This window comes from Papilio machaon, chromosome 25, assembly GCF_912999745.1.
Source record: "Papilio machaon chromosome 25, ilPapMach1.1, whole genome shotgun sequence".
In the NCBI taxonomy this organism is placed as follows: Eukaryota; Metazoa; Arthropoda; class Insecta; order Lepidoptera; family Papilionidae; genus Papilio; species Papilio machaon.
In genome coordinates this window covers 3,932,457-3,952,734 of record NC_060010.1, presented here as the reverse complement: position 1 = coordinate 3,952,734, position 20,278 = coordinate 3,932,457, and the positions used below count along the sequence as shown (strand labels likewise).

Genomic DNA, 20,278 nt, shown 5'->3' with positions numbered 1-20,278 from the left:
TTCGACCTACATCTTAAGAAGCTCTCGCTAAACAGTCGGATTAGGGACCTGATAAGGCAGTTATTTTAGAAACCGCGCGCATAGTGAGGAGGTTCCTGTCTCTATAACCTTCACCACTGGTTGTTTGAGTCGTGGGATTCCCGCAGCCGGTGGTATAATATTTTGTTAATATTTTTATAACATGTATTATATAGATAATAAGGTAATAAATTAATATGAAATAATGTATAGTAAAGTACTTTTGGAATTTCAACTAACATTGTTAAAAGATTTAGGATGAATAAAACAAACAAATTAATCATTAATTACAATAAAAAGTCAACGATTTGGAATAAAAAAATACCTGATATATGAGAAAGTGAACTTAATTTATAATAATAATATATAACTTTTATTTTGATGTCATTCAAATTTACTTCTGTAATCTAACTTATTTAAATCCCTTCTTATTAAAATAAAAACATATAACGCCTTAAATGGAATTATACTTCCGCAAAATAATACCGTCAACAAACAAATAACTAACTAGGTCTAAGTCGGAGGGGATCAAGGCTTAAACAAGGGGTAGCAAGTTTTATTACAGAGTAACTTGCAACTAGAGAGGCACTACACTTGGCTAGTCTTTTCAAACAGTACACGAACCGGATGAAGTTTTGCGGAACAATTGTACGAGTCTGTGTGGAAATTTCTTGCTGTGATGCTACTAAATTGGAAACTTTGCAAATCAGAGGTCAACTGGAAGAAAATTCTTAGCATGGTGTTACAGCATCGGAGTAAAGATAGTAATTTAAAACCCGGTACTTTTATTTATGTAGACTTAAGCATTTATTTGTTTGAATGAACTTTTTATTGAAATGGACAATGTTTTTCCTTTGCATTTTTTGTTTTACATTAGAATATTGTATTTCTATTATTAAACTATTTCCTCAGTAAACTATCAAAACTTTTGCACCAATTATCGTACTAATTGTTACCGTGGTAAAGTCGACAAAGACAAGATACTGTAATATTTTCTACTTGAGTAATAATGCTATTTTCACATAAAGACAGAGGATTGAAGCATTGCAGTATTGCTATTTACGAACACATAAAACCAAAACAGAATAATTTTGTGTTTTGTGTCGTCGTTCTACCCTACTGTGAAACTAACGTAAGATTATTTTGTGTGTGCTTTATTTCTTTTCCATGTTCACAATTTGTTGCCCAAAACTCTGCTAAAGTTTACGTACCTCTAACAAAAGCAAGTTCTATATAGTTCGTAGTAAAGTTTTAATTCGATAATTTCGTTTCAACGTTTCAAAGTTAGTAAAGTTTAAGTTTTGTTCAAGTTACACGAAGTTAGTTGTTACTTTCTTAGCTGATGGACTTAGAACTGACAAATATTGATTTTAAACTTGCCATTTGCATTATTATCGTTCGTATGAATAATTTATATGATACTCTGTTCAAACTAAAATGTAAAATAAAATCTTCACGCAGTTATTTCAAACATATATCCCAATAGGAACACAAAAACTTTCGCGGTGGCTTCTCTATTTCGACGAATCAGGTGGCCGCTCTCTCGTTCCTCACCTTATAATATAAAACCTTTCCAACAATTAAATATTTTTTCAAGTCGATTCAGTAGTTTCGGAGCCTATTCAATGCAATGCGAAATCTTTCCTGTTAACAATAATAGCATAAATGTATTGACAAAAACATTATTTAATGAAAATTAATCGTACAAGCAGACGAAGTCACGGGCGACAGACACAATGCTTATATTTGCGTGGAAATGGAAGTCTTTATTTGAACGATTATATTTATTTTATGCTTAATTAAATTCGTGTATACTAAGGTTACCATTTATTTCATATGCCTTCGCTTATTAAATATAATTTCTGTATTCACGTTGATATCAATTTTATAATCTCATTTCTGTGAGAGTTTTAATTCTTTACTTTGTAAACCATTCTTTTAAAGGAGAGTTTATATTTTTGTGTAATTGAATTCAGTACTTTTGAAGCATAAAGTTTAGAGCTCTAAACATTTTCTAGAGGAATTCTTCAAATCTTGCAAGTATTATAAATGCGAATGTTTAGATGGATGGATGTTTGAAGGGTATCTCCAGAACGGTTCAACAGATCTCGTGTAAATTTGGCATAGATGTAGAACATAGTCTGAAAGAACACTGAGGCTACTAAGTTTTTCTTTATTCCGCGCAGACGGAGTCGCAGGCGACAGCTTGTGGAACCATATAGGTATCTAGAAAAATAAATTCTTCTGTGTTGTCATAAGTTATTATTATTTTTACATTATTGTAATATTTTAAAATTATTTTTTTTTACCTAAGTAAATATAAAAAACATAATTTTATATTATACATTGTATTTGTTAAACAATTATAGATATTTACTTTTGTTATGATTCAACGTTGTTGACAATTTATTTCATACTGCTCGTAATTCGAAATAAATAATATGGATAAATCTTTGATTCGAGGAATATTTGATTAAAGAACAAATATAGCTGTACATTTTTATCTTTATCTCAGTCTATAAAGCTATAAATTGCCTTTTTTCTATCTACACAGTATCTCAGTTTTTCATTAGATCATCCGGTCTCTATTTCCGGCCAATATCTTTCTTTTCATTTTCACGCCACTGCCGCAAAATGATAGTAAATTTATGTTCAACATAAATTTTGTTATAAAGATTAAAAATGGATATAAAATCGCTAGGAGCCTTGTTCTTTGTGAGAACATTTCTAATTTTATAAATGTTTTAATTTACATTATAATAGGAAAATTATTATTGAAACATCTGACGCTATTTAGTTGACTTTGTCATTACAATTTAAAAATAAGAATATCAAGAGCTTTCTATTGATATAAGATGTAATTAAATTTGTTTAATATTCAAGACGTAATTAAAATTTAGTTATTTGTTTTTCTCAGTATTATTATTTAATATAAAAGATAAAAAAATTGTAACCCAGTTACCGTAAATGTGAATTATTGTTGTAAATAAAACGTGCTTTATCACGGAAGGAAGCAGATAATTTATGAGGTGTTTTCTAAACTTTATAGCTCTTTGTAAAACTCGTTGCCTGACACATAATGTTTGCAACATTTTGTAATGTGACATCATATTAAGGAATTTCCAGTTTTAAAATTACAAGCAAGAATTTTTGTGACGTTTCTTTAAAGTTATTTTGTGTTTAAAAATTATGTATAAAGTGTGTATTCGAATAATTCAAGAAACAATTTACATACTGCATTTTTTACATTTCAAAATTTACACGAAAATATGATTTTCATATATAAAGTTTATATAACCCGGATCGGAAATTTAAAAACATAAATCTTATTTAATTATATAATTATTTAATTTTAAAATAAGAACCCGTCATAAAAATATTATAATTATGCAACAGAATAGTTATAAAAAAACAAACATAATCAATTCAATGATACTAATGCAATATAGTTTTACCAGCCAGTAACATCTCGGATAATTTTTACATTACCCGAGATGTTACTGGCATATTAATATTTGATTTATCATTTTCCCAACTGGAAAAATAGAAAAAAAAAATTTAACGAAAATATCTCAGAATGTAACTACGAAACAATTCGACTGTAGACCACAAAACTGACGGCAAAATACATTGAGCTAAAATATTTTGTTTTACTTTTAGTTGAAGAAATTCAAAATTGATATTAAAGAACATAGTTTTCATTTATTTCAGTTTATTCATTCTAGTACAAATCCACTTTTTTGTAATGCTTTGTCATCCGCATTCAATAGATTTTCGAATGTTCGATCAGAATTGGCATCTATTTTGTGAATTTGAACTTTTACAGCGACATTTTTTTTCACATATCTACAATTTAATCCATCGTTATATCTAGAATTAATTTGAAATGTTTCACATGCTTACGTCTTAAATTTGGGTACTATTCAAATTTATGCCATAACGTTATTTGTACGTGACCGTTCAAGGAAATGTTCGAATTTTTTCGTCAATTTTCCGCACAACTGTCGGTCACTTCAAAGTGGCCGGAAAATGTCATAGTCTGCACAATTTTCTGAAATTGTGGAAATGCTATTGTTTCAGAAAATTTGTGATTCTGAAAGTTGATTTATTTGAAGTAAACGTAATATTTTGGTTCCAATTTTTCATTTTGATTTTATTTTGTACATCAAATATTTTATTAAATATTATATTTTAAAGAATGATTTTATGTTGCGGATAAAATCCTTGGCAGATGGCTTATAATAAATCAAAATAAACGTTTAGGAATTTGAAAGCCAATCCATCACACGTCACCTTAAGGAATTTTCATTAGAACTGAGATCAATTCCAAAAAAATCTGGTACATTCTTTAACATAAAATATGGACAGCACTTAAATATTGTCGTCTCACCTTTCTGACATTTTGCATTGATATTAGAATTAATAGAAATTTACCTAGGTTATGTTTGTTACACTACAGTTTTAATTGAATATATCTGACAATTTCTACAAGATTACAACATGTAAAATGGCTATTTGTTAATTAAAAAATCTATATCCCTATATTATGCAACTCGATGAATCGACTGACGCCTCACTTGTCAAAAACGGTACATTCATAAATATTAAGTTGGGTAAATACTGTAGCCGTTTTCTTTAGTTTGTTTATTTATTTTTAGGGTAAATTTTGTAACACGTTCACACATCAATGCCAATTTTGAAGGATAAAGATTCGTGAGGTATGTAAATTAAAAGTAAACCCATTGTGTCGCTATCGCTTGTAGTAAGGTTTGAAAGGGGGCTGTTTTATTGGCTGTCAAGTGAGTCGATTCCGAGCGGCAGATAACGGATTAGAAATTGAAACACCCCGACAGCTGTGCCCATGCAAATGCGTGGAATAATTTGAATTTGGAATTCTAAAGCGCCTCTACTTTTACAGCAGAAATAACTTTTTAATAAAAATTCCATCATGCCAGTGATAATCCGGGGCTGTTAGAAACGATACTGGTCTTATTTTTATTTTACTTCCTTCTATATAGAGGGAAACAAAGCACAGCTATAAACATATTGTTCTCCAACTACGAAATTTTATCGCTTTAATAAAATTACTACTATCGCCGGCGACTCTGGCCGTGCGGCATTAAAAAAAACTTTATAAGTAACCTATGTGTTCTTCTAAATAAGATCCATCTAAACATTCACATTTATAATATTGGTAATATTGTCTCTGTTTTTACAATAAAATTGATCAGAATTTACACAAGTGTTTCGAAGCAAAATTTACTTCATAATAATCAGCACCAAGTGTATATTGTATAATATATTGCATTTGAAATTTTTAATGGTAATTTAGAACTAACACCTTAATAATTTAGATATGAGATTCTTTTATATCATAAGGTGGCTAACGAGCGAACGGCCACCTGGATTCGCCGAAATAGCGAGGCGACCGTTGCCCATAAACATCCGCAAATGCAGATGCGTTGCCTACCTTTAATCAAAATAAAAAGCACAAAGAAAATATGACTCGAGGGGATGTTTTATTAGGTACGAAGTGACATCACCAGTCGTAAAGCGACCGTACTGTTTTTACAACACACAACAGGCAAAAGTTAAAAAATAAAGGCATTACATGAATCATAAATTTCAGTTCTATTTTCCGAATGAATGAAACTAGAGCATACCAGAATCCGACAGGTTGTCAAGCGTTGGTATACTAGAAATATTTTCTTGTCAAATTGTGAAAATTATTAATTTATTAAACCGACAAAACAGATATACAAAACAGCCATTCACTTTATTTTTTTATAAGAGACGGGGTCAAACGAGCAGCGAGAACAACAAGGTTGTGATAACAATATGCAAAGAGCAACAAAAGTTTGCAATCACTAGCAAAGGTGTAGGTATATGTGTTAAAAATTTATATCTTTGTAAACCATTTTTTTTTTTGTTTTAGTAACCAAAAACATACTTTTTTAATTTCAAAAATCTTCTACTTAACGTAAAATCAAGAACTGAACCAATAAGACGCAAGTAACTAATTTTTTTTCTATCCAATTATAAAAAGCAACGTACAAGTAAACAAAATCGTTCTTGCGGCATTTTTCACTTTCACAGGAATCTTAAAATTGCTTCAGTCAAAATTCGAAATTATATCCTTACTTCCTATGAAATTGCCGTTCTGTAATACAGGCCATTTCAAATCAAAATGATTTTTGTTTGGCTAAGAATTCTAATTTCAAATTAATTGCTCGCTTCCGTTCTGGAAATTTCGATGTACAAAAATATTAGTAAATTTATTATCTAGGTAGAGAAATAATTTCATTCGCTATTTAAGAGGCGGAGATTAATTTGTGTGGTGAAATAGCAGTGAGCGGTTGAGTTTTATCAGTCCGTGCGGCGTTGCGACGTAAAAGTGATTTAGTATGCAAACTCTCCACAAACTGCGCCTATGCTAATGTGTCAAATGAAAATTTCGGCTAATTTTCCACAGGCGCATTACCTTCTCTTTGTGAAATTCTATTTAAAATTTCCCCCTTTTAAAAATCATTTCTAAAGCACGTGGTAAACTTTAATTTTTTTGACATCAAAGTTATGGCAAATTATTTCATAGCAGACGTTCGTTTAACGCTTTTATCTAATTTGAAACTAGCTGTCACACGCAACTCCATCCGCACGGAATTCATTAAAAAAATTACTAATTAGTAGCATATGTGTTCTTTCACACTATGTTCTACATCTATGGCAAATTTAATCGAGATCCGTTAAGCCGTTCTGGAGATACATTCTATCTAACAAGCATCCATCAATATAAACATTTGCATTTATAATATTAGTAAAATGTTCGATGAATAACTTTGATATTTAACTAATAAATTGCATCTAAGTATTTTCCGAAATAATATATTGTTGTATTCGGCTAAGCTACCTTCTAAAATTCTAAAATCTATTCAGTAATCATTAAGTTTATTCGAAACAAACAGTTTTCTCTTTAAAATAAACATTATAGATAACTTACGGAAACACAACCACTGATATCTTGCTACAATCTTTTGCAATTGTCATTTCCTGTACCAATTTTAATCTACCAATGTACCCATCTATATCTTCAAAGACATGTAGGACGAATTATCACACCTTTAAAATTATCTTGACCACACAATGTATTAAGTTGAAACTTACATTTGAATAATGAATTCTTCCTTTGGGAATTAACAAATATTTCTAGGTTATATTATAGGAGCGGCGTCCGAAGTTTCATCTTACTTCAAATTTGAATAAAACCCTCATTTAGAACGTGGAATAGTGTTGTGCGCATTTTTTGTGAACCTATCGATAAACATAGTAATAATCTAAAATAGCATTTACAAGCAAAATTACATTTTAAAATTATGAGTTATAAAAATTTCACCAACTCATGACCGTAGCCCAGTAAGGTAGGCAAAGGTGCACTTTGCACTGTCGTAAACAAATTCTTCAAAAAGCTCTTCGTATTTCTACCATAGTCATGAATAAAGTTCTTTGTAATCTAATAACTTAATATTATAACCACTTTAGAATAAATGAAAAATCATAACTTATATTTTCAGTTCAGTTTTTCGACCTGATAGCACTGAGAGAGTTGAATCATTTCATCGATATGGGTAGGGAATAATCGTCCTCGACTGTGCGTATGGCAAACTATTGCAGTGAAATCGTATTGTACGTAATAGACTATCACGAGACGGGCATTCGAGCGGGTTTATTGGACATCTTAGCATAGGGAGCTCGCAAAAAACTCATAGCTCATATCAATGGCCGCGTCCGAATGATGTCGTGCTCCAAATTTGAATAGAGGCGACGCTCTGGATAAAGGAGTAGGGTTGTATAAAAACTTATATATATCGATGAAACTCTTGAGTTATAAAATACCTTATTGAAGAATAGTTATCTGACTGACAGAATGATAATATTTTCATATGACAACCTTTTCTTATTGAACAATCTTCCAAAATTAAGTAATTCTTACGTTTTACGATGCCAAAGACGTAGCAATAATTTCTTGCTCTAGCTCAATTATCACATCAAGTTATCATTTTGGAAACACGATTTGTATCTGCTCAAAAGACTGCAACAAACTTTGATATTATTTTTACGACTTCTTGTTAAAGTTAAAGTATATCGTAAATATAATTTTCGAGCCTTGTTTATTGTTAAGCTTGAGAACTCTCAAAATATACATTGTAAAAACTTACTAACGACATAGGCTAAGCCTCTAGAATTTTTAACAATATCATTATGGTATGTACTTAGACAGATGTTTGTCATTGGTTAAAGAACCTTAAAAATATATATTCTTTTTACTTTTTTTATTGTTCATAGAAACACAATTCGTCGATTTTTTTTAATATTAAAAATGCGTGTATTAAACAAACCAACTCAGTATAGTTTCGTGATTTTATTGTAAACAGTAAATTCTATACAAATTGCACAATTTCCTACGCAAATCCTTCTTCAATGCCATTTTATATTATTCCATCAGAGCTAGCGTCATATGGATGCTGAGAAATCCTAGTAAGGGATTTTGTCAGAACTAAAATATAAAATAATCTAGAAATGCTGATCCATAGGATTATTTGATCAGTAACTCCATGGAAATTGAACAATATTAGATTTTTATCCAAAAACAGAAGCAACAACTATTAAAGATAAAAGGTAATTACAAAACTAAGGAAATAATAATAATCACTTTAGAAATTATGTTTTGTTTAATAATTCCACCAGATATCTTTAGTGACTTAAAAAATAAATATTTTCAATTAAAACCAAAAACTAGTCTCTGTTCCAAAATATACGTAATATCTTAAGAAATGCCGTTAACCGTTATCCTATATAAATATAAGCAGGATGGTTATAAAAATCTAATTAACATCATAAAGGTACGCTAAGATGCAATTCAAATAAAAATTGAAAATTTCCTTTAGCATGGCAACATAATTCGATTTAGTATAATACTCTCAGCTCGCAATGTCGTTTGGAAGTCGATAAATCTCAATAGAGGATTTACTCAAAGCCCCAGTGTTGGGAGTGTTTACAATACATATGGATGTCTTCAGCGTGTACTGAGCATATTAAATATCTATAATGTGTTTTACTTTATTTTGCGAAGGTTATTATTAAATAAGAAGCAGACGTCGCCACCATATTAGATGCTGGCAAGATACAAAGAGATTTTTAGCAAGGAAGAAGGTACGAAATCTCACAAATTTCCACTTCTCTTTTACAAGCAGTAGGTGGTCAAGAACAAAAAAATCACTACTAGTAGATTAATATAAAGACTAACTAACTCTTAAAGATTAAAAAACTTATATTAGTATTAATAATGATAGAGGTAAAATGACATGTGGTGTAATTTAGATTGAAATAAAGGTATCAACAGGTAACAATTTCGTATATTCAACAAACATTTTATAACTAAATCCACACAATAAATAAATCAACTACAACATGAAGACAGTTGAAAATGACTTAAAATTAGATAACAATATTTACAAGGCACAAGCAAACAAACACAAATTTACGCACACATAAACCATCACACGAGTTGCTACATCAAGGCCTTAGTAGTGACCTTTATGATGATGGATCGTTTTGTAGACGGGAATTTTAACTGGGTAGGGCTGAGGTACATGGACGGTGACAGTCTTCTCTACTTTAATAGGTACGTGCTTTTCGACGGGGTAAGGAACGTGCTTCACAACAGGGTAGGGCACAACCTTCTCAATTGGAATCGATATTTCAGTCTCAACAGGCACAGCCACAGGCTTGTTCACTGGTACCTTTACAGGGTATGGCTGTGGGACCCCCACTAAGATTGGCTTTGGCACATTGACATGTATTGGCTTGTGAATAGGGTAAGTGACATGTTTGTACAGAGGTACCGCTACTGGATGTTCTTCGTCAACATGCTCGCCAACTGGTATAGCTTGAGAATGACCATCATAGCCTTGACCTTCGAAACCAGAACCTCCGAAACCGTGACTTTGATCACCAAATTCGTGTCCACCATCCTGAAGGACGAAAGTTTGAACTTGTCCGCCATGGCCGTCGAATTGACCTCCGTGTCCACCCGAATTTCCTTCGTGCTCATCGAAACCGCCATTAAAACCTCCATGGCCTCCTTGAGCAACGAATTGGCCTACATGTCCAACTTGCCCGCCTCCATTGCCACCGAATCCACCGCTATGTCCTCCCAATTCAGCCAATCCAGCGCCATGACTGCCTAGATCATGTGCCGCTTGTAGATAGGAATCACCTCCAAAACTCTGACCACCAAAGGATCCCCCACCGTGACCTCCGAAAGCTTCGTGGCCGCCTAGGTTATTTCCTTCGTCATGGCTTAATTGACCTCCAGATAAATCGTGTCCCGATCCTTGGGTGAGCGCAAGGGTATGGTCTTGTCCTCCGCCAGTTATAGGGACAAAGTTGTGACCTCCTCCAGAGTTCCCGTCGTACCCGCCGTGATCTCCCGCCCCACTGCTTGAAAACTCGCTTGCTTCATACCCAGCCTTGCATGACGCAACTGCTAACGCCAAAACACATAACTGAAACGATGCAATAAATTTGGTAAGAAAAGGTTAAAACACATAATTGTTTTCATGATTTTTTTGAATTTGTAAAATTATTGATGAGTATTATCTGAGTGTTAAAAGATGTCTTTTCAATAATAAATTAAGGCAGTCTCTAAAGTTTGGTTCAAACACTGATGGTAATTACCAAATTTCACATTATTCGTTTGCTTTAATTATACAAAAAAAAAAAAAACTTCCACACATATTAATAACTAACAATCTAGAATTTCTAAGTAATTATGATTAGGTAACTGAAATGTCTAACATCCGTCAAAACAAGTGCATCGAATCTCAGCTCACATTCACTCTGTACAACTTTCACTTCGCTACAGACCTTGTTTTACATTTAGCGATTCATTACTGCACATTTTAAAATCTAGACAGACTTATAACAGATATACATATTATATCAATAGACGGTACATTACGAACCAAACCACACGTTCACAAAACTTCACTACTGGTAGAGTTTCGGTTATCTTGACTTTTTGCCAGATAGTGGTACTGACGATTATGAGACTATATACTAAATTATTTAAATGAAAATGAAAAAACTCTCTTTCTAACTAGACATTTCTACACCTCCTAAATAAGCGAATAAACGCAACTTCACAATTGTATGAGAAATTATGATTTATTTAAACGTTTTAAAACTTTAACAAGTGTTTAAACGTTCGTTAATAATGATGTAATATTGTATAATAGTAATAAAATCGTCTTATACACAAAAATCACCGACAAAACTCTATGATCGACAGACCGTGACGCGATTAGATTCACAAAACGATGTTTTACAAGAAACTTGGCTTCGGTTAAGTAATATCAATTCCAGCATTTACAGTTTTTATTAATGAATTTTGTGAGTAATCGCGTGTAACTTTTTTTACGTTAGTTTGTATATTATTACTTTTTTTGCCATTGAACATGTTTACATAAAAACATTACTCTACATAATTTCATTCCCTTTGGAGGAAAGAAATTAAGAATTTATTGTAAATTCTTCCTCTTGCTCCCGTTATAAATACATGTACTCTTTGGGTACTGATTTTTTTTCCTTTTTTTTTTTTTTTTTTGATAATGCAAGGAGACAATTTATTAAGAAAGACCACGAAAAAGAACGTAACAAAAATACTTTGAAAATTCATCATGTGACTCCAGAAATAAAATAACAAATAAAGCGTAATATGTGCTTCTAAAGAGACAAGATTGACTAGTATCAGATGGAACGTCCTCTTTATTTCTTTCTAAAATAACTGTTCACACTCCAATAATCTTAAAACAGGTGAAAGCTTTATCAAACATAAAGTATCATTCACACTGCACATTATATTACATAAAGAGTGTTTTAAAAATAAAACAAAAATAACATTGGTAGTTAATGAATACGGGAAGTGATCGGCCACAATTGACGTCCGCGTTATGAATCTGTAGTGAGAGTGAATGTTCCCTTTTACTCGCCGATCGCAACCGGTCCGTACGTGATTAATTCACACATAATTGTTTGCCGCAAACTGATCATTTAACAATCTATTTTTAGTACAACAAATGCATTTAAAAACACATGCTGTATCAAATATTAATTGAATAGTAAATCAAAATACCAAACTGTTATTCTACCACTCATCATTTTCTAAAAAAAAAACAAAAAACAAAGTCAAAGACATGTTATAATACAAGTATCACAGCGATGGAATTTATCAGTAATACGTCGGCCGAAACTCAACATGACATTAAAATTTTTGTTCAGAAATTTAATATTATTGGTATTAAAATTGTACTTTTTAAACCTTAAAATAATTTATCTTAGTACTACTTTATTAAGGAGCGCAAAGATATTTGTGAAAACTCAGCTTTTTGTAACATGATAAATAAACTTTTCTTACTTAGTGTTGACCGATAGACTTATCGATAATAAAGTGGTTAAATAAATATATTTTAATTTCACTTAAAATATAATAAAATCTTCACAACTTCCCCGGACGTGTGCCAACAAATCCAAAATGACACTAACAGTCGATTCCCAAGAAATGGAGTAGACTTTTCACAATTCGTCGTATTTAATTATTTTTAGTACAATCCAGACATATTTGACTTGTTAAAGTCAATAGTTTTTGATCAAACTTTGTTCTTGTGGCTTTGAAACATATTATTATGACTTCAGCAGTTGTTGTATACATGTATGTATCCCTTAAATTGTGTAAACTTTTAAAACACCGCCCCAGGTTCTATTTTTGTGGTCGAATAAATCAATATTTGATAAACATAAGTATATAAGTTAATTATTAAACATAAAAAGAAGTTAAAACGTTTTCAGCAAAATCATGGTTATGAATAAATAGGACACTTGTGATAAAGAAAATTAAGCCAAATCGTTAAAGTTCATAAAAGGAGGTGACCACGTGAGTGGGGTAAAGACAGGGAAATGATGACTATCGACAAAAAACTAGATTTATTACCGATATTATCGATACCGAATTATCAATATGTTTCCATCCCTATAACGTGATTGGGAGCAATCTATGAAATATGAGATTTAATTTGCGCATGACTGATTCTTCAGTCAACCATTTGAAATCATATTATGGTCCTGAAAGAGATTTACCGGAGTTTTTTCAATCTATATTGTTATGTAAGAGAACGACGTTATTGAATAAAGCTATTTTCAATGGATTAAAAATTCTCTTATTAAATTTAAATAATTCTTATTCAAGACGTAGATTATATCTAGTATTAAAAAATCTTTTAACTAAAGGTAGGCAACGCATCTTTAATTGCAGATGTCTATGGGCAGAGGTCGCTTCACTATTTCGGCGAATTGAAGTGGCCGCTTGGTCGTTTATTACTTTATAATATAAATAAGAAATAACACTTGCCATTACTGTGATGCTCTTCCGTCAAATCCATTTCTCGACCATCCTGCCTATTCGTGCAACAGATGTTGTTATTACTGGTGTCTACCACTGTAAAACATGGTGGGGATTGAACCCAGGACTAGTAGATCACAAGTCCTTTGCTTAACCACTGCGCCACTAACGCTTTTAACATCTACCGGATTCAATCTCAAAGTTAACTTTGTAGTAAACAGTTACCAGTAACAAACATTATCCCTCCGTAATCGTAGCAGTAATTACCTAAATGTATGTAAATTCAGTTCAGCTATTTGATGAACATGCCTACAGTACTGACTTGTTTATGACTAAATTCACAAGACGTTGTCTAGATAAATCATATGCAACATGCATTCATCATTCATAAATGTGAAACACACAAATAATATGTAAGTAAACATGCCCATGCATGCATTTATTTATAAACGCGAACTTTAATATTACCTAAACATCCTGTAAAAATGCATGTCTTAGATGGTGTTTGTTAATTAACTAATTAACCATAAACGGCGCTAATATCTAAGAACTTTTACTGTTAGAGGTGATAGGAAAAAAATTCTACGAATTAAAAAATAAGCAAGGAGATGTATGGAAAATTACTATGATGAAAGTATAATACATTTACTAACTTCCGACCGGAAAATTTAGTTCAAGACTTACGTAAGAGTCCGGTGTTATTAACAAACCACTTTAGAGATAAGAAGCTTATGTTGAGCGGTGGAGGATGAACGATAAAAGACAGGTTACTAAAAAGGTTATTTATAGTATTTTCTTCTAAACTGAAATTGTAACAGTAAGTAGCTAAAGTAATATAATATAAAGGATATTTTGATTCTGCAAATATTTTGGAAATTGACAACTAAATTAGTGGTAACTTCGTGAGCGCAGAAAAAAAGTAGCTATAAATATGCCCGCATGCATCAGCTACCTTCGCGTTATAGTACCGTCAGAAGCTGTCCAGCTGCTTCGGAAATTACCCGGAAAAAACGCTGAGTTACGGACAGACAGACAGATAGACAAAATTTTAAAAATATGTTTGCGTTAGAATGTTATATACAAATACGTCCTGTGTACGAAAAAATTTTTTTCGACACTCCATTTTTTATATTAGTTGGATAGTTGATCACGCTGTTTATTTACCTAAAGACTATTAGCGCCATCTGTTACTTATCAATGTAAACTAGTCGACAACTTAACTCCCGAATTTAACCGTAATTTTTTTTTGAATTTTTACACGTCCTTTTTCACTGATACACACACATTAGCTTCACTTTTCACTAAGGATTTTATTTTGATATATTTTTGAGTTTATGTTTAAACTTAAACTAAGTTACTTTTAAGTGAATATGAAATGTAACTTACAAAAGTCTTCATGTCGGTAATGCTTGAGAAGGCGGTGTATCGCCGCACAGTAGGAAGCAATGCAATGATGCCTTTGAACAACCACGCTTACATTTTATAGTGACCGGAAGAGATTGTTGGTGTAAGGAACACGAGAAAGGTATTGCTTTTCAGACGTCTATAGAGTGGTTACTATGTTAGATAAGTTTTTTTTTTTTCATTTTGATTACCTTATTTCATATACAATATATAGAAAGACGTATATTTGAATTTTAATTTATTTACTTTATTTATTATAGTTTTCGAAATTGGCTTCACAAAGAACAGTAAATACTTATTTAAAAGCGAAATAAATGGTATTAAATATAAATAATTTTGTTTACTTAGTCCATTTAATTTACCAATAATAATACTATATCTAATGTACAAAAAAGCAACTGTAACACCCTGTACTTACCTGGGACCAGAGGAAATCCGTCGTGCGTATTAAATCCGGATCTTATATACTCTTAAGCCTGAATGTTCGTTGTTGTATGTTCATATAATCTATAGTACATACTTACTCATATTGTTGATGGATGGATGTTTGTTAGAAGGTATCTCCAGAACAGTTCAACTGATCTTGATGAAATTTGTAAAAGATGTAAATCATAGTCTAAAAGAACACATAGGCTACTTATGATGTTTTTTTTAATCTTGAGCGGACTGTGACGCGGGCGACAGCTAGTATCAATATAAAGGCGTAAATTGATGAAAAATAATATTAGACTTGATGTTATTTCTAAAAGAACAAAACATAAAAATAATGACATTTTCAGTATTTATAACAGTGTAGAGTCTATGAGGATTGATATGCCACAAAAAATCATATTTTATTATGTTCATATCGTTGTGGACATATTTTTACTGTAAAGCAACAAAAAGTTTTTTTTAATTAGCTTCATATTTTGCGAACCCCTTGATTTTTATAAGCTCTTAATGGGTTTTCTATAGGATGTTTTAGGATTATCCATTCATTAAAGAACAACCTGTATAAATAAACAAATAATTTTGATAAAAAGACACCAAAATTTTAAACATTGTCCCCTTTTAGTTTTCTTTAAGTATCTTTATTGACTTTTAAAAGTAAAACGGTAAGTATTAATTCGCTAATACAAAACAAGAAATTAGTACTGAGAGTTTTCACGGTCTAAAAACTAGTACAAAAATATTGTTACTTCATCCAGAGGGTCTGCGCTATATTTGGTGGAAAATGCGTATAGTGTCAAATAGGTTGTTTACAGCAAGGTTTTTTTTTTTTTTCAAATGTTCTGTACGATTATTTTTTGTATTACAAAACCACGGTTAATCAGCTGACAAACAGTTTAAAGAGAATATAATTATTATATTAAAGAAGATAATAACCGGTCTTATTTATTTTTTATCTTTTTTGTGAACTCAAATTGATCTGCAAGTGTACAGAAGTGAACGGAATTACTTAACAATCGCATCACAAGCCACCGCCCGTTACTTTCATCTCTCTTATATGTAAACACTTACTTAAGGTGCAATTTCAATGAATTTTGATATTATTATTGTACGTTATCAACTTTAATTTAATGATTAATCGCTAGTTAACTGTCACTTTGAGTTGCTAAGACATCGCCGAAACGTTGATTAACAATTAAATATCGATTAACTGACGATCAACCTAGACCTGATTTGAGATGGTGTCCTAATTGAAAGAAGCCTTAGTCCACTAACTATTGGTTTCTGAGAGCAAAATCTCTGTATAAAACATATTTTCATCCCAGTCATTATTTTTGTCAAATCAGAGATAAGAATCTGTTTTAAAGGGGGATCTTGGACTCAGAAACCAACAATACCAGTTTTAAATGTCTTCCAAAAATTGGTTAGTTTTACTGACATGTGTATGTTACTGGAAAGGCTATAAGCCGTTGTATCTTGTGCTTATTTGATTTGGGCCATTATAGCGCTGATTGAAGCGGTTGGTAGCGGTGTTGGAAACTCGAACTAATAATACAGTAAGTTCAACTGACGCTTTTAAGTCTGAACGAAGGTGAAGCTGTCATTTTCACGCAGTGATCTATCCAGCGTTATTGGCTCAAAGGTTAAGCACTTGACTTGTAATCTGCAGGTCCTGTGTTCAAATCTCACCATATATTAATGTGCTTTTCAATTTTTGATTTACATGTGTACATTTATCCAACATTATTACGTGAAGAAACATCTTGATGCAACCTGAACATCATCACCCGCACTGGCATAAAAGGGTTAGGTGTGGCCTAGTCAACCCTAAATTAGGGTAGATTCCCAGCCCCTTAATGCTGATGTATATTGAGCTGATGATGATAATCTATCCAGGGTTTATCTATAGAAGACTCAGTGGTAAGTCTTTTTTTCCAAACTTATTAAGTCAACCCCCTTATTTATATTCTGCGTTTGAAGATATTTCATTGAACATTTATCTTAACGTCGCGACCGCAAGAAAATTAGAACTTATCGTATCGAAAAGCCTCGTCGTCTTTCATATAAATTACAATTTCAATTAATAAGCAAGTCCAAAGTTCGTACTGTTTTATCAGAACTGTTTCGGTTGGGACTTAAGGGTGCTTACACATTAGTCGAGTAATTAACACTCGGTTTAACTTTATCCAATGTTCGGCGATGGTCACTTGAGAGTCATTTAACTTGAATCGCCATTTAACACTTGATTATTCTTTCAACCAGTTCGCCATTTGAACTGAGTTCATAGTAAATTTGTTTAACAATTACTAGACTGGTACAAACTTAATATTTTTCGTGTGTATCTATTCCTTTGTTTCATTAAGACTATCCAGTATTACTGCACCGCCGGCGGGGGAACCGGGCGGGGGCCCTTTCAGACCTCGCCGATCGGGCGACTCACCACGCGCCTTTCTTCTATTCGCTCGTCTTAACTGTTCGCGTAAACGTACCGCACTTACTTGTGTATTTTTTTTTCTAATATAAGCCTTTTATACAACTTAAGGCCTTTTATTCATCGCAAATACAGTCCACGCTTAACATATGGTCCTTCGAGTCGGATCACATGTTGGCGGTGCAGTAATACTGAACAAAGACCTCGTGTAACGTAAACTTAAGAGGCACGTAAGACCACACACTACAAAATCTGCGCTAACGAAGTCGCGGGTGATCGCTAGTTATTTATTATTGTCGTTAGACAGTAAGACAGTAAGTTTAGAATTTAGAATTAACATATTTAGAACACATGTTTTAACTCACAATTGAAAATAAAATATACCACAGTGTACAAGAATCCTTAAAGTTTGGTTGTATAATAAATATAAATAAGCATTCGAGCACAAAGGGCCTTGATAACTCCGTCGGTCAAATTTACATTTGCCATGGTCTTAATAAATTACTCCTCAGTTCAGACGGCTACGACTGACGTCTGTTTATTTACAATTCCAACAAAGACTTTTGTACATAATATTGTAAATAGTTAGCTTCTTATTATATTAATTAATTCTAAGAAATACATTTTCCCGCAAGCAACTAACATCAATCGTAGATACATGAACGTGGAAGAGTAGTATATTAAGACTACGAGGTTTAGGCTAAGCGCCATCTGTGCCCCGCCACCTCAAGCCAGGCGAAGCTGTTAATGTCTCTTCAAGGCAAACAGTGACTACTCAGTCACAAAAAAAAATTATCAAGACCGTCATGGAAAAAACGTCATCTCCATCTATCTGTGTTGTTGTTGGTTTTTGAATTTTGAACGTGACACTTTCAGCATATTCTATACCTAAAATTGTAAAAACGAGCGTCTAAATTCCGTTCTCTATTCTTTATTCTTTAATTTACTCTATTATCTTATCCCCACTCGCCCACTCTCTCTTTTTACCAACTCACTTTGTCCCTTTTTCTCGGATAATTTTTTTGTTTCTCATCTGTCTGCGCTATTGCCATCTTATTTGGGACCAAAAAACAACATCGAACATCATTATAACGATATACATTCCATTTTAATTTGCATTTAATATTCAACAGTTTGCAAACTTTACTTCCGTTTCACATATGTTCAGTAATTAAGTTATACTAAGTTAAAGTTCCTACACAAAGTTAAATACAACTGTTACAATTTCCTAGTCGGGTCGACGACCGGACGATCTCCTAGTTAATCCGCAAACCGTGCGGTCACGTACGTAACACATTGTCTAGGAAAAAAAGTCTCACGACCACGTTATGTCAATGGTGGTCACATTTAATAAAAATAATTTTTGAATTTCAACCAATTGTGGGCACAGGTTAAAGAATATTTGACCTATTTTTCTAATAAGATTGTATCTTTTGCATAAAATAATACGTAATTTTGAATTCAATCGATATTCTTATATTTGAGTTGAGCAAATTACATATCTCTAATTAAAATTTTTATAAGTCGTGTAATCTATATATATAAAAGAAAGTTGTGTTAGTTACACCATTTATAACTCAAGAACGGCTGAATCGATTTGACTGAAAATTGCTGGGCAGGTAGCTTAGAACCAGGAAACGGACATAGGATAATTTTTACCCCGTTTTCTATTTTTTTTTTATTCCGCACGGACGGAGTCGCGGGTAAAAGCTAGTCTAGTATATAAAATTCTCGTGTCACAGTTTTCGTTGCCATACTCCTCCGAAACAGCTTGACCGATTCTCATGAAATTTTGTGAGCATATTCAGTAGGTCTGAGAATCGGCCAACATCTATTTTTCATTTTTTTTTCCTGCGCGCGGACGGAGTCGCGGGCGACAGCTAGTATGTTTATAAAAAATCTTGTCAAGTTTCAAAGTGTGAAGCAAAAGGTTGCTGGTATGATTAAAAAAAACACTTAAATTTTATTATTAATATAATATTTAATTTATTTACAGATAATTCGCAGTACTTGCATTACATTACATAGAATGGATATGCAATATAATATAAAGATGTGAAATTACTAGAATAAGAACATAATATTATATTATATTTTACACAAATATTACATCACTGTTTACAAACCAATTTTGATATCCGGTTATTTTGTAATCTCTGAGCACTTTTACATTGTGGTTAACTATCAGATTTCGATTCATACTGTATCATTTAGTAAACGCGGACATTCAGATACAGGATGTTGTAAAATGAGAAAGGTATACCTGTATATAATTCTGGAGCTAGGTGTTTATTAGCTCAAAGTATTTATTACAAATAGAAGAAGAGTTAAATCTTCAGTGATACAGAGAATAACAAAATAGTACGAGAATTGTTTTTGTTGCTTTGCTATGTTTCGGTCTTGATATGATGGAAAAACCACAGAGTTCATAACTGGTCATTTCGATAAACGGAGCATAAGACGGGAATACATTCTCCCTCATAAATATAATCATTAATTCAAGCAATTTATGTTGCGACTAATGTAGCATTCTGGTTTTAAAC

General features: G+C 32.2%; 1 protein-coding gene across 1 annotated transcript; it reads right to left on the bottom strand.

Annotated features, from left to right (window-relative positions):
* Positions 1-9,392: 9,392 nt before the first annotated feature.
* On the bottom strand, positions 9,393-14,912 carry LOC106720440 (glycine-rich cell wall structural protein 1.8). Its single transcript, XM_014515143.2, has 2 exons — positions 14,858-14,912; positions 9,393-10,580 (listed from the first exon to the last, which is right to left on the bottom strand). Exons 1-2 carry the CDS (start codon positions 14,867-14,869, stop codon positions 9,597-9,599), a joined length of 996 nt encoding a protein of 331 aa, XP_014370629.2. The 5' UTR covers positions 14,870-14,912; the 3' UTR covers positions 9,393-9,596.
* Between the last annotated feature and the right edge of the window lie 5,366 nt (positions 14,913-20,278).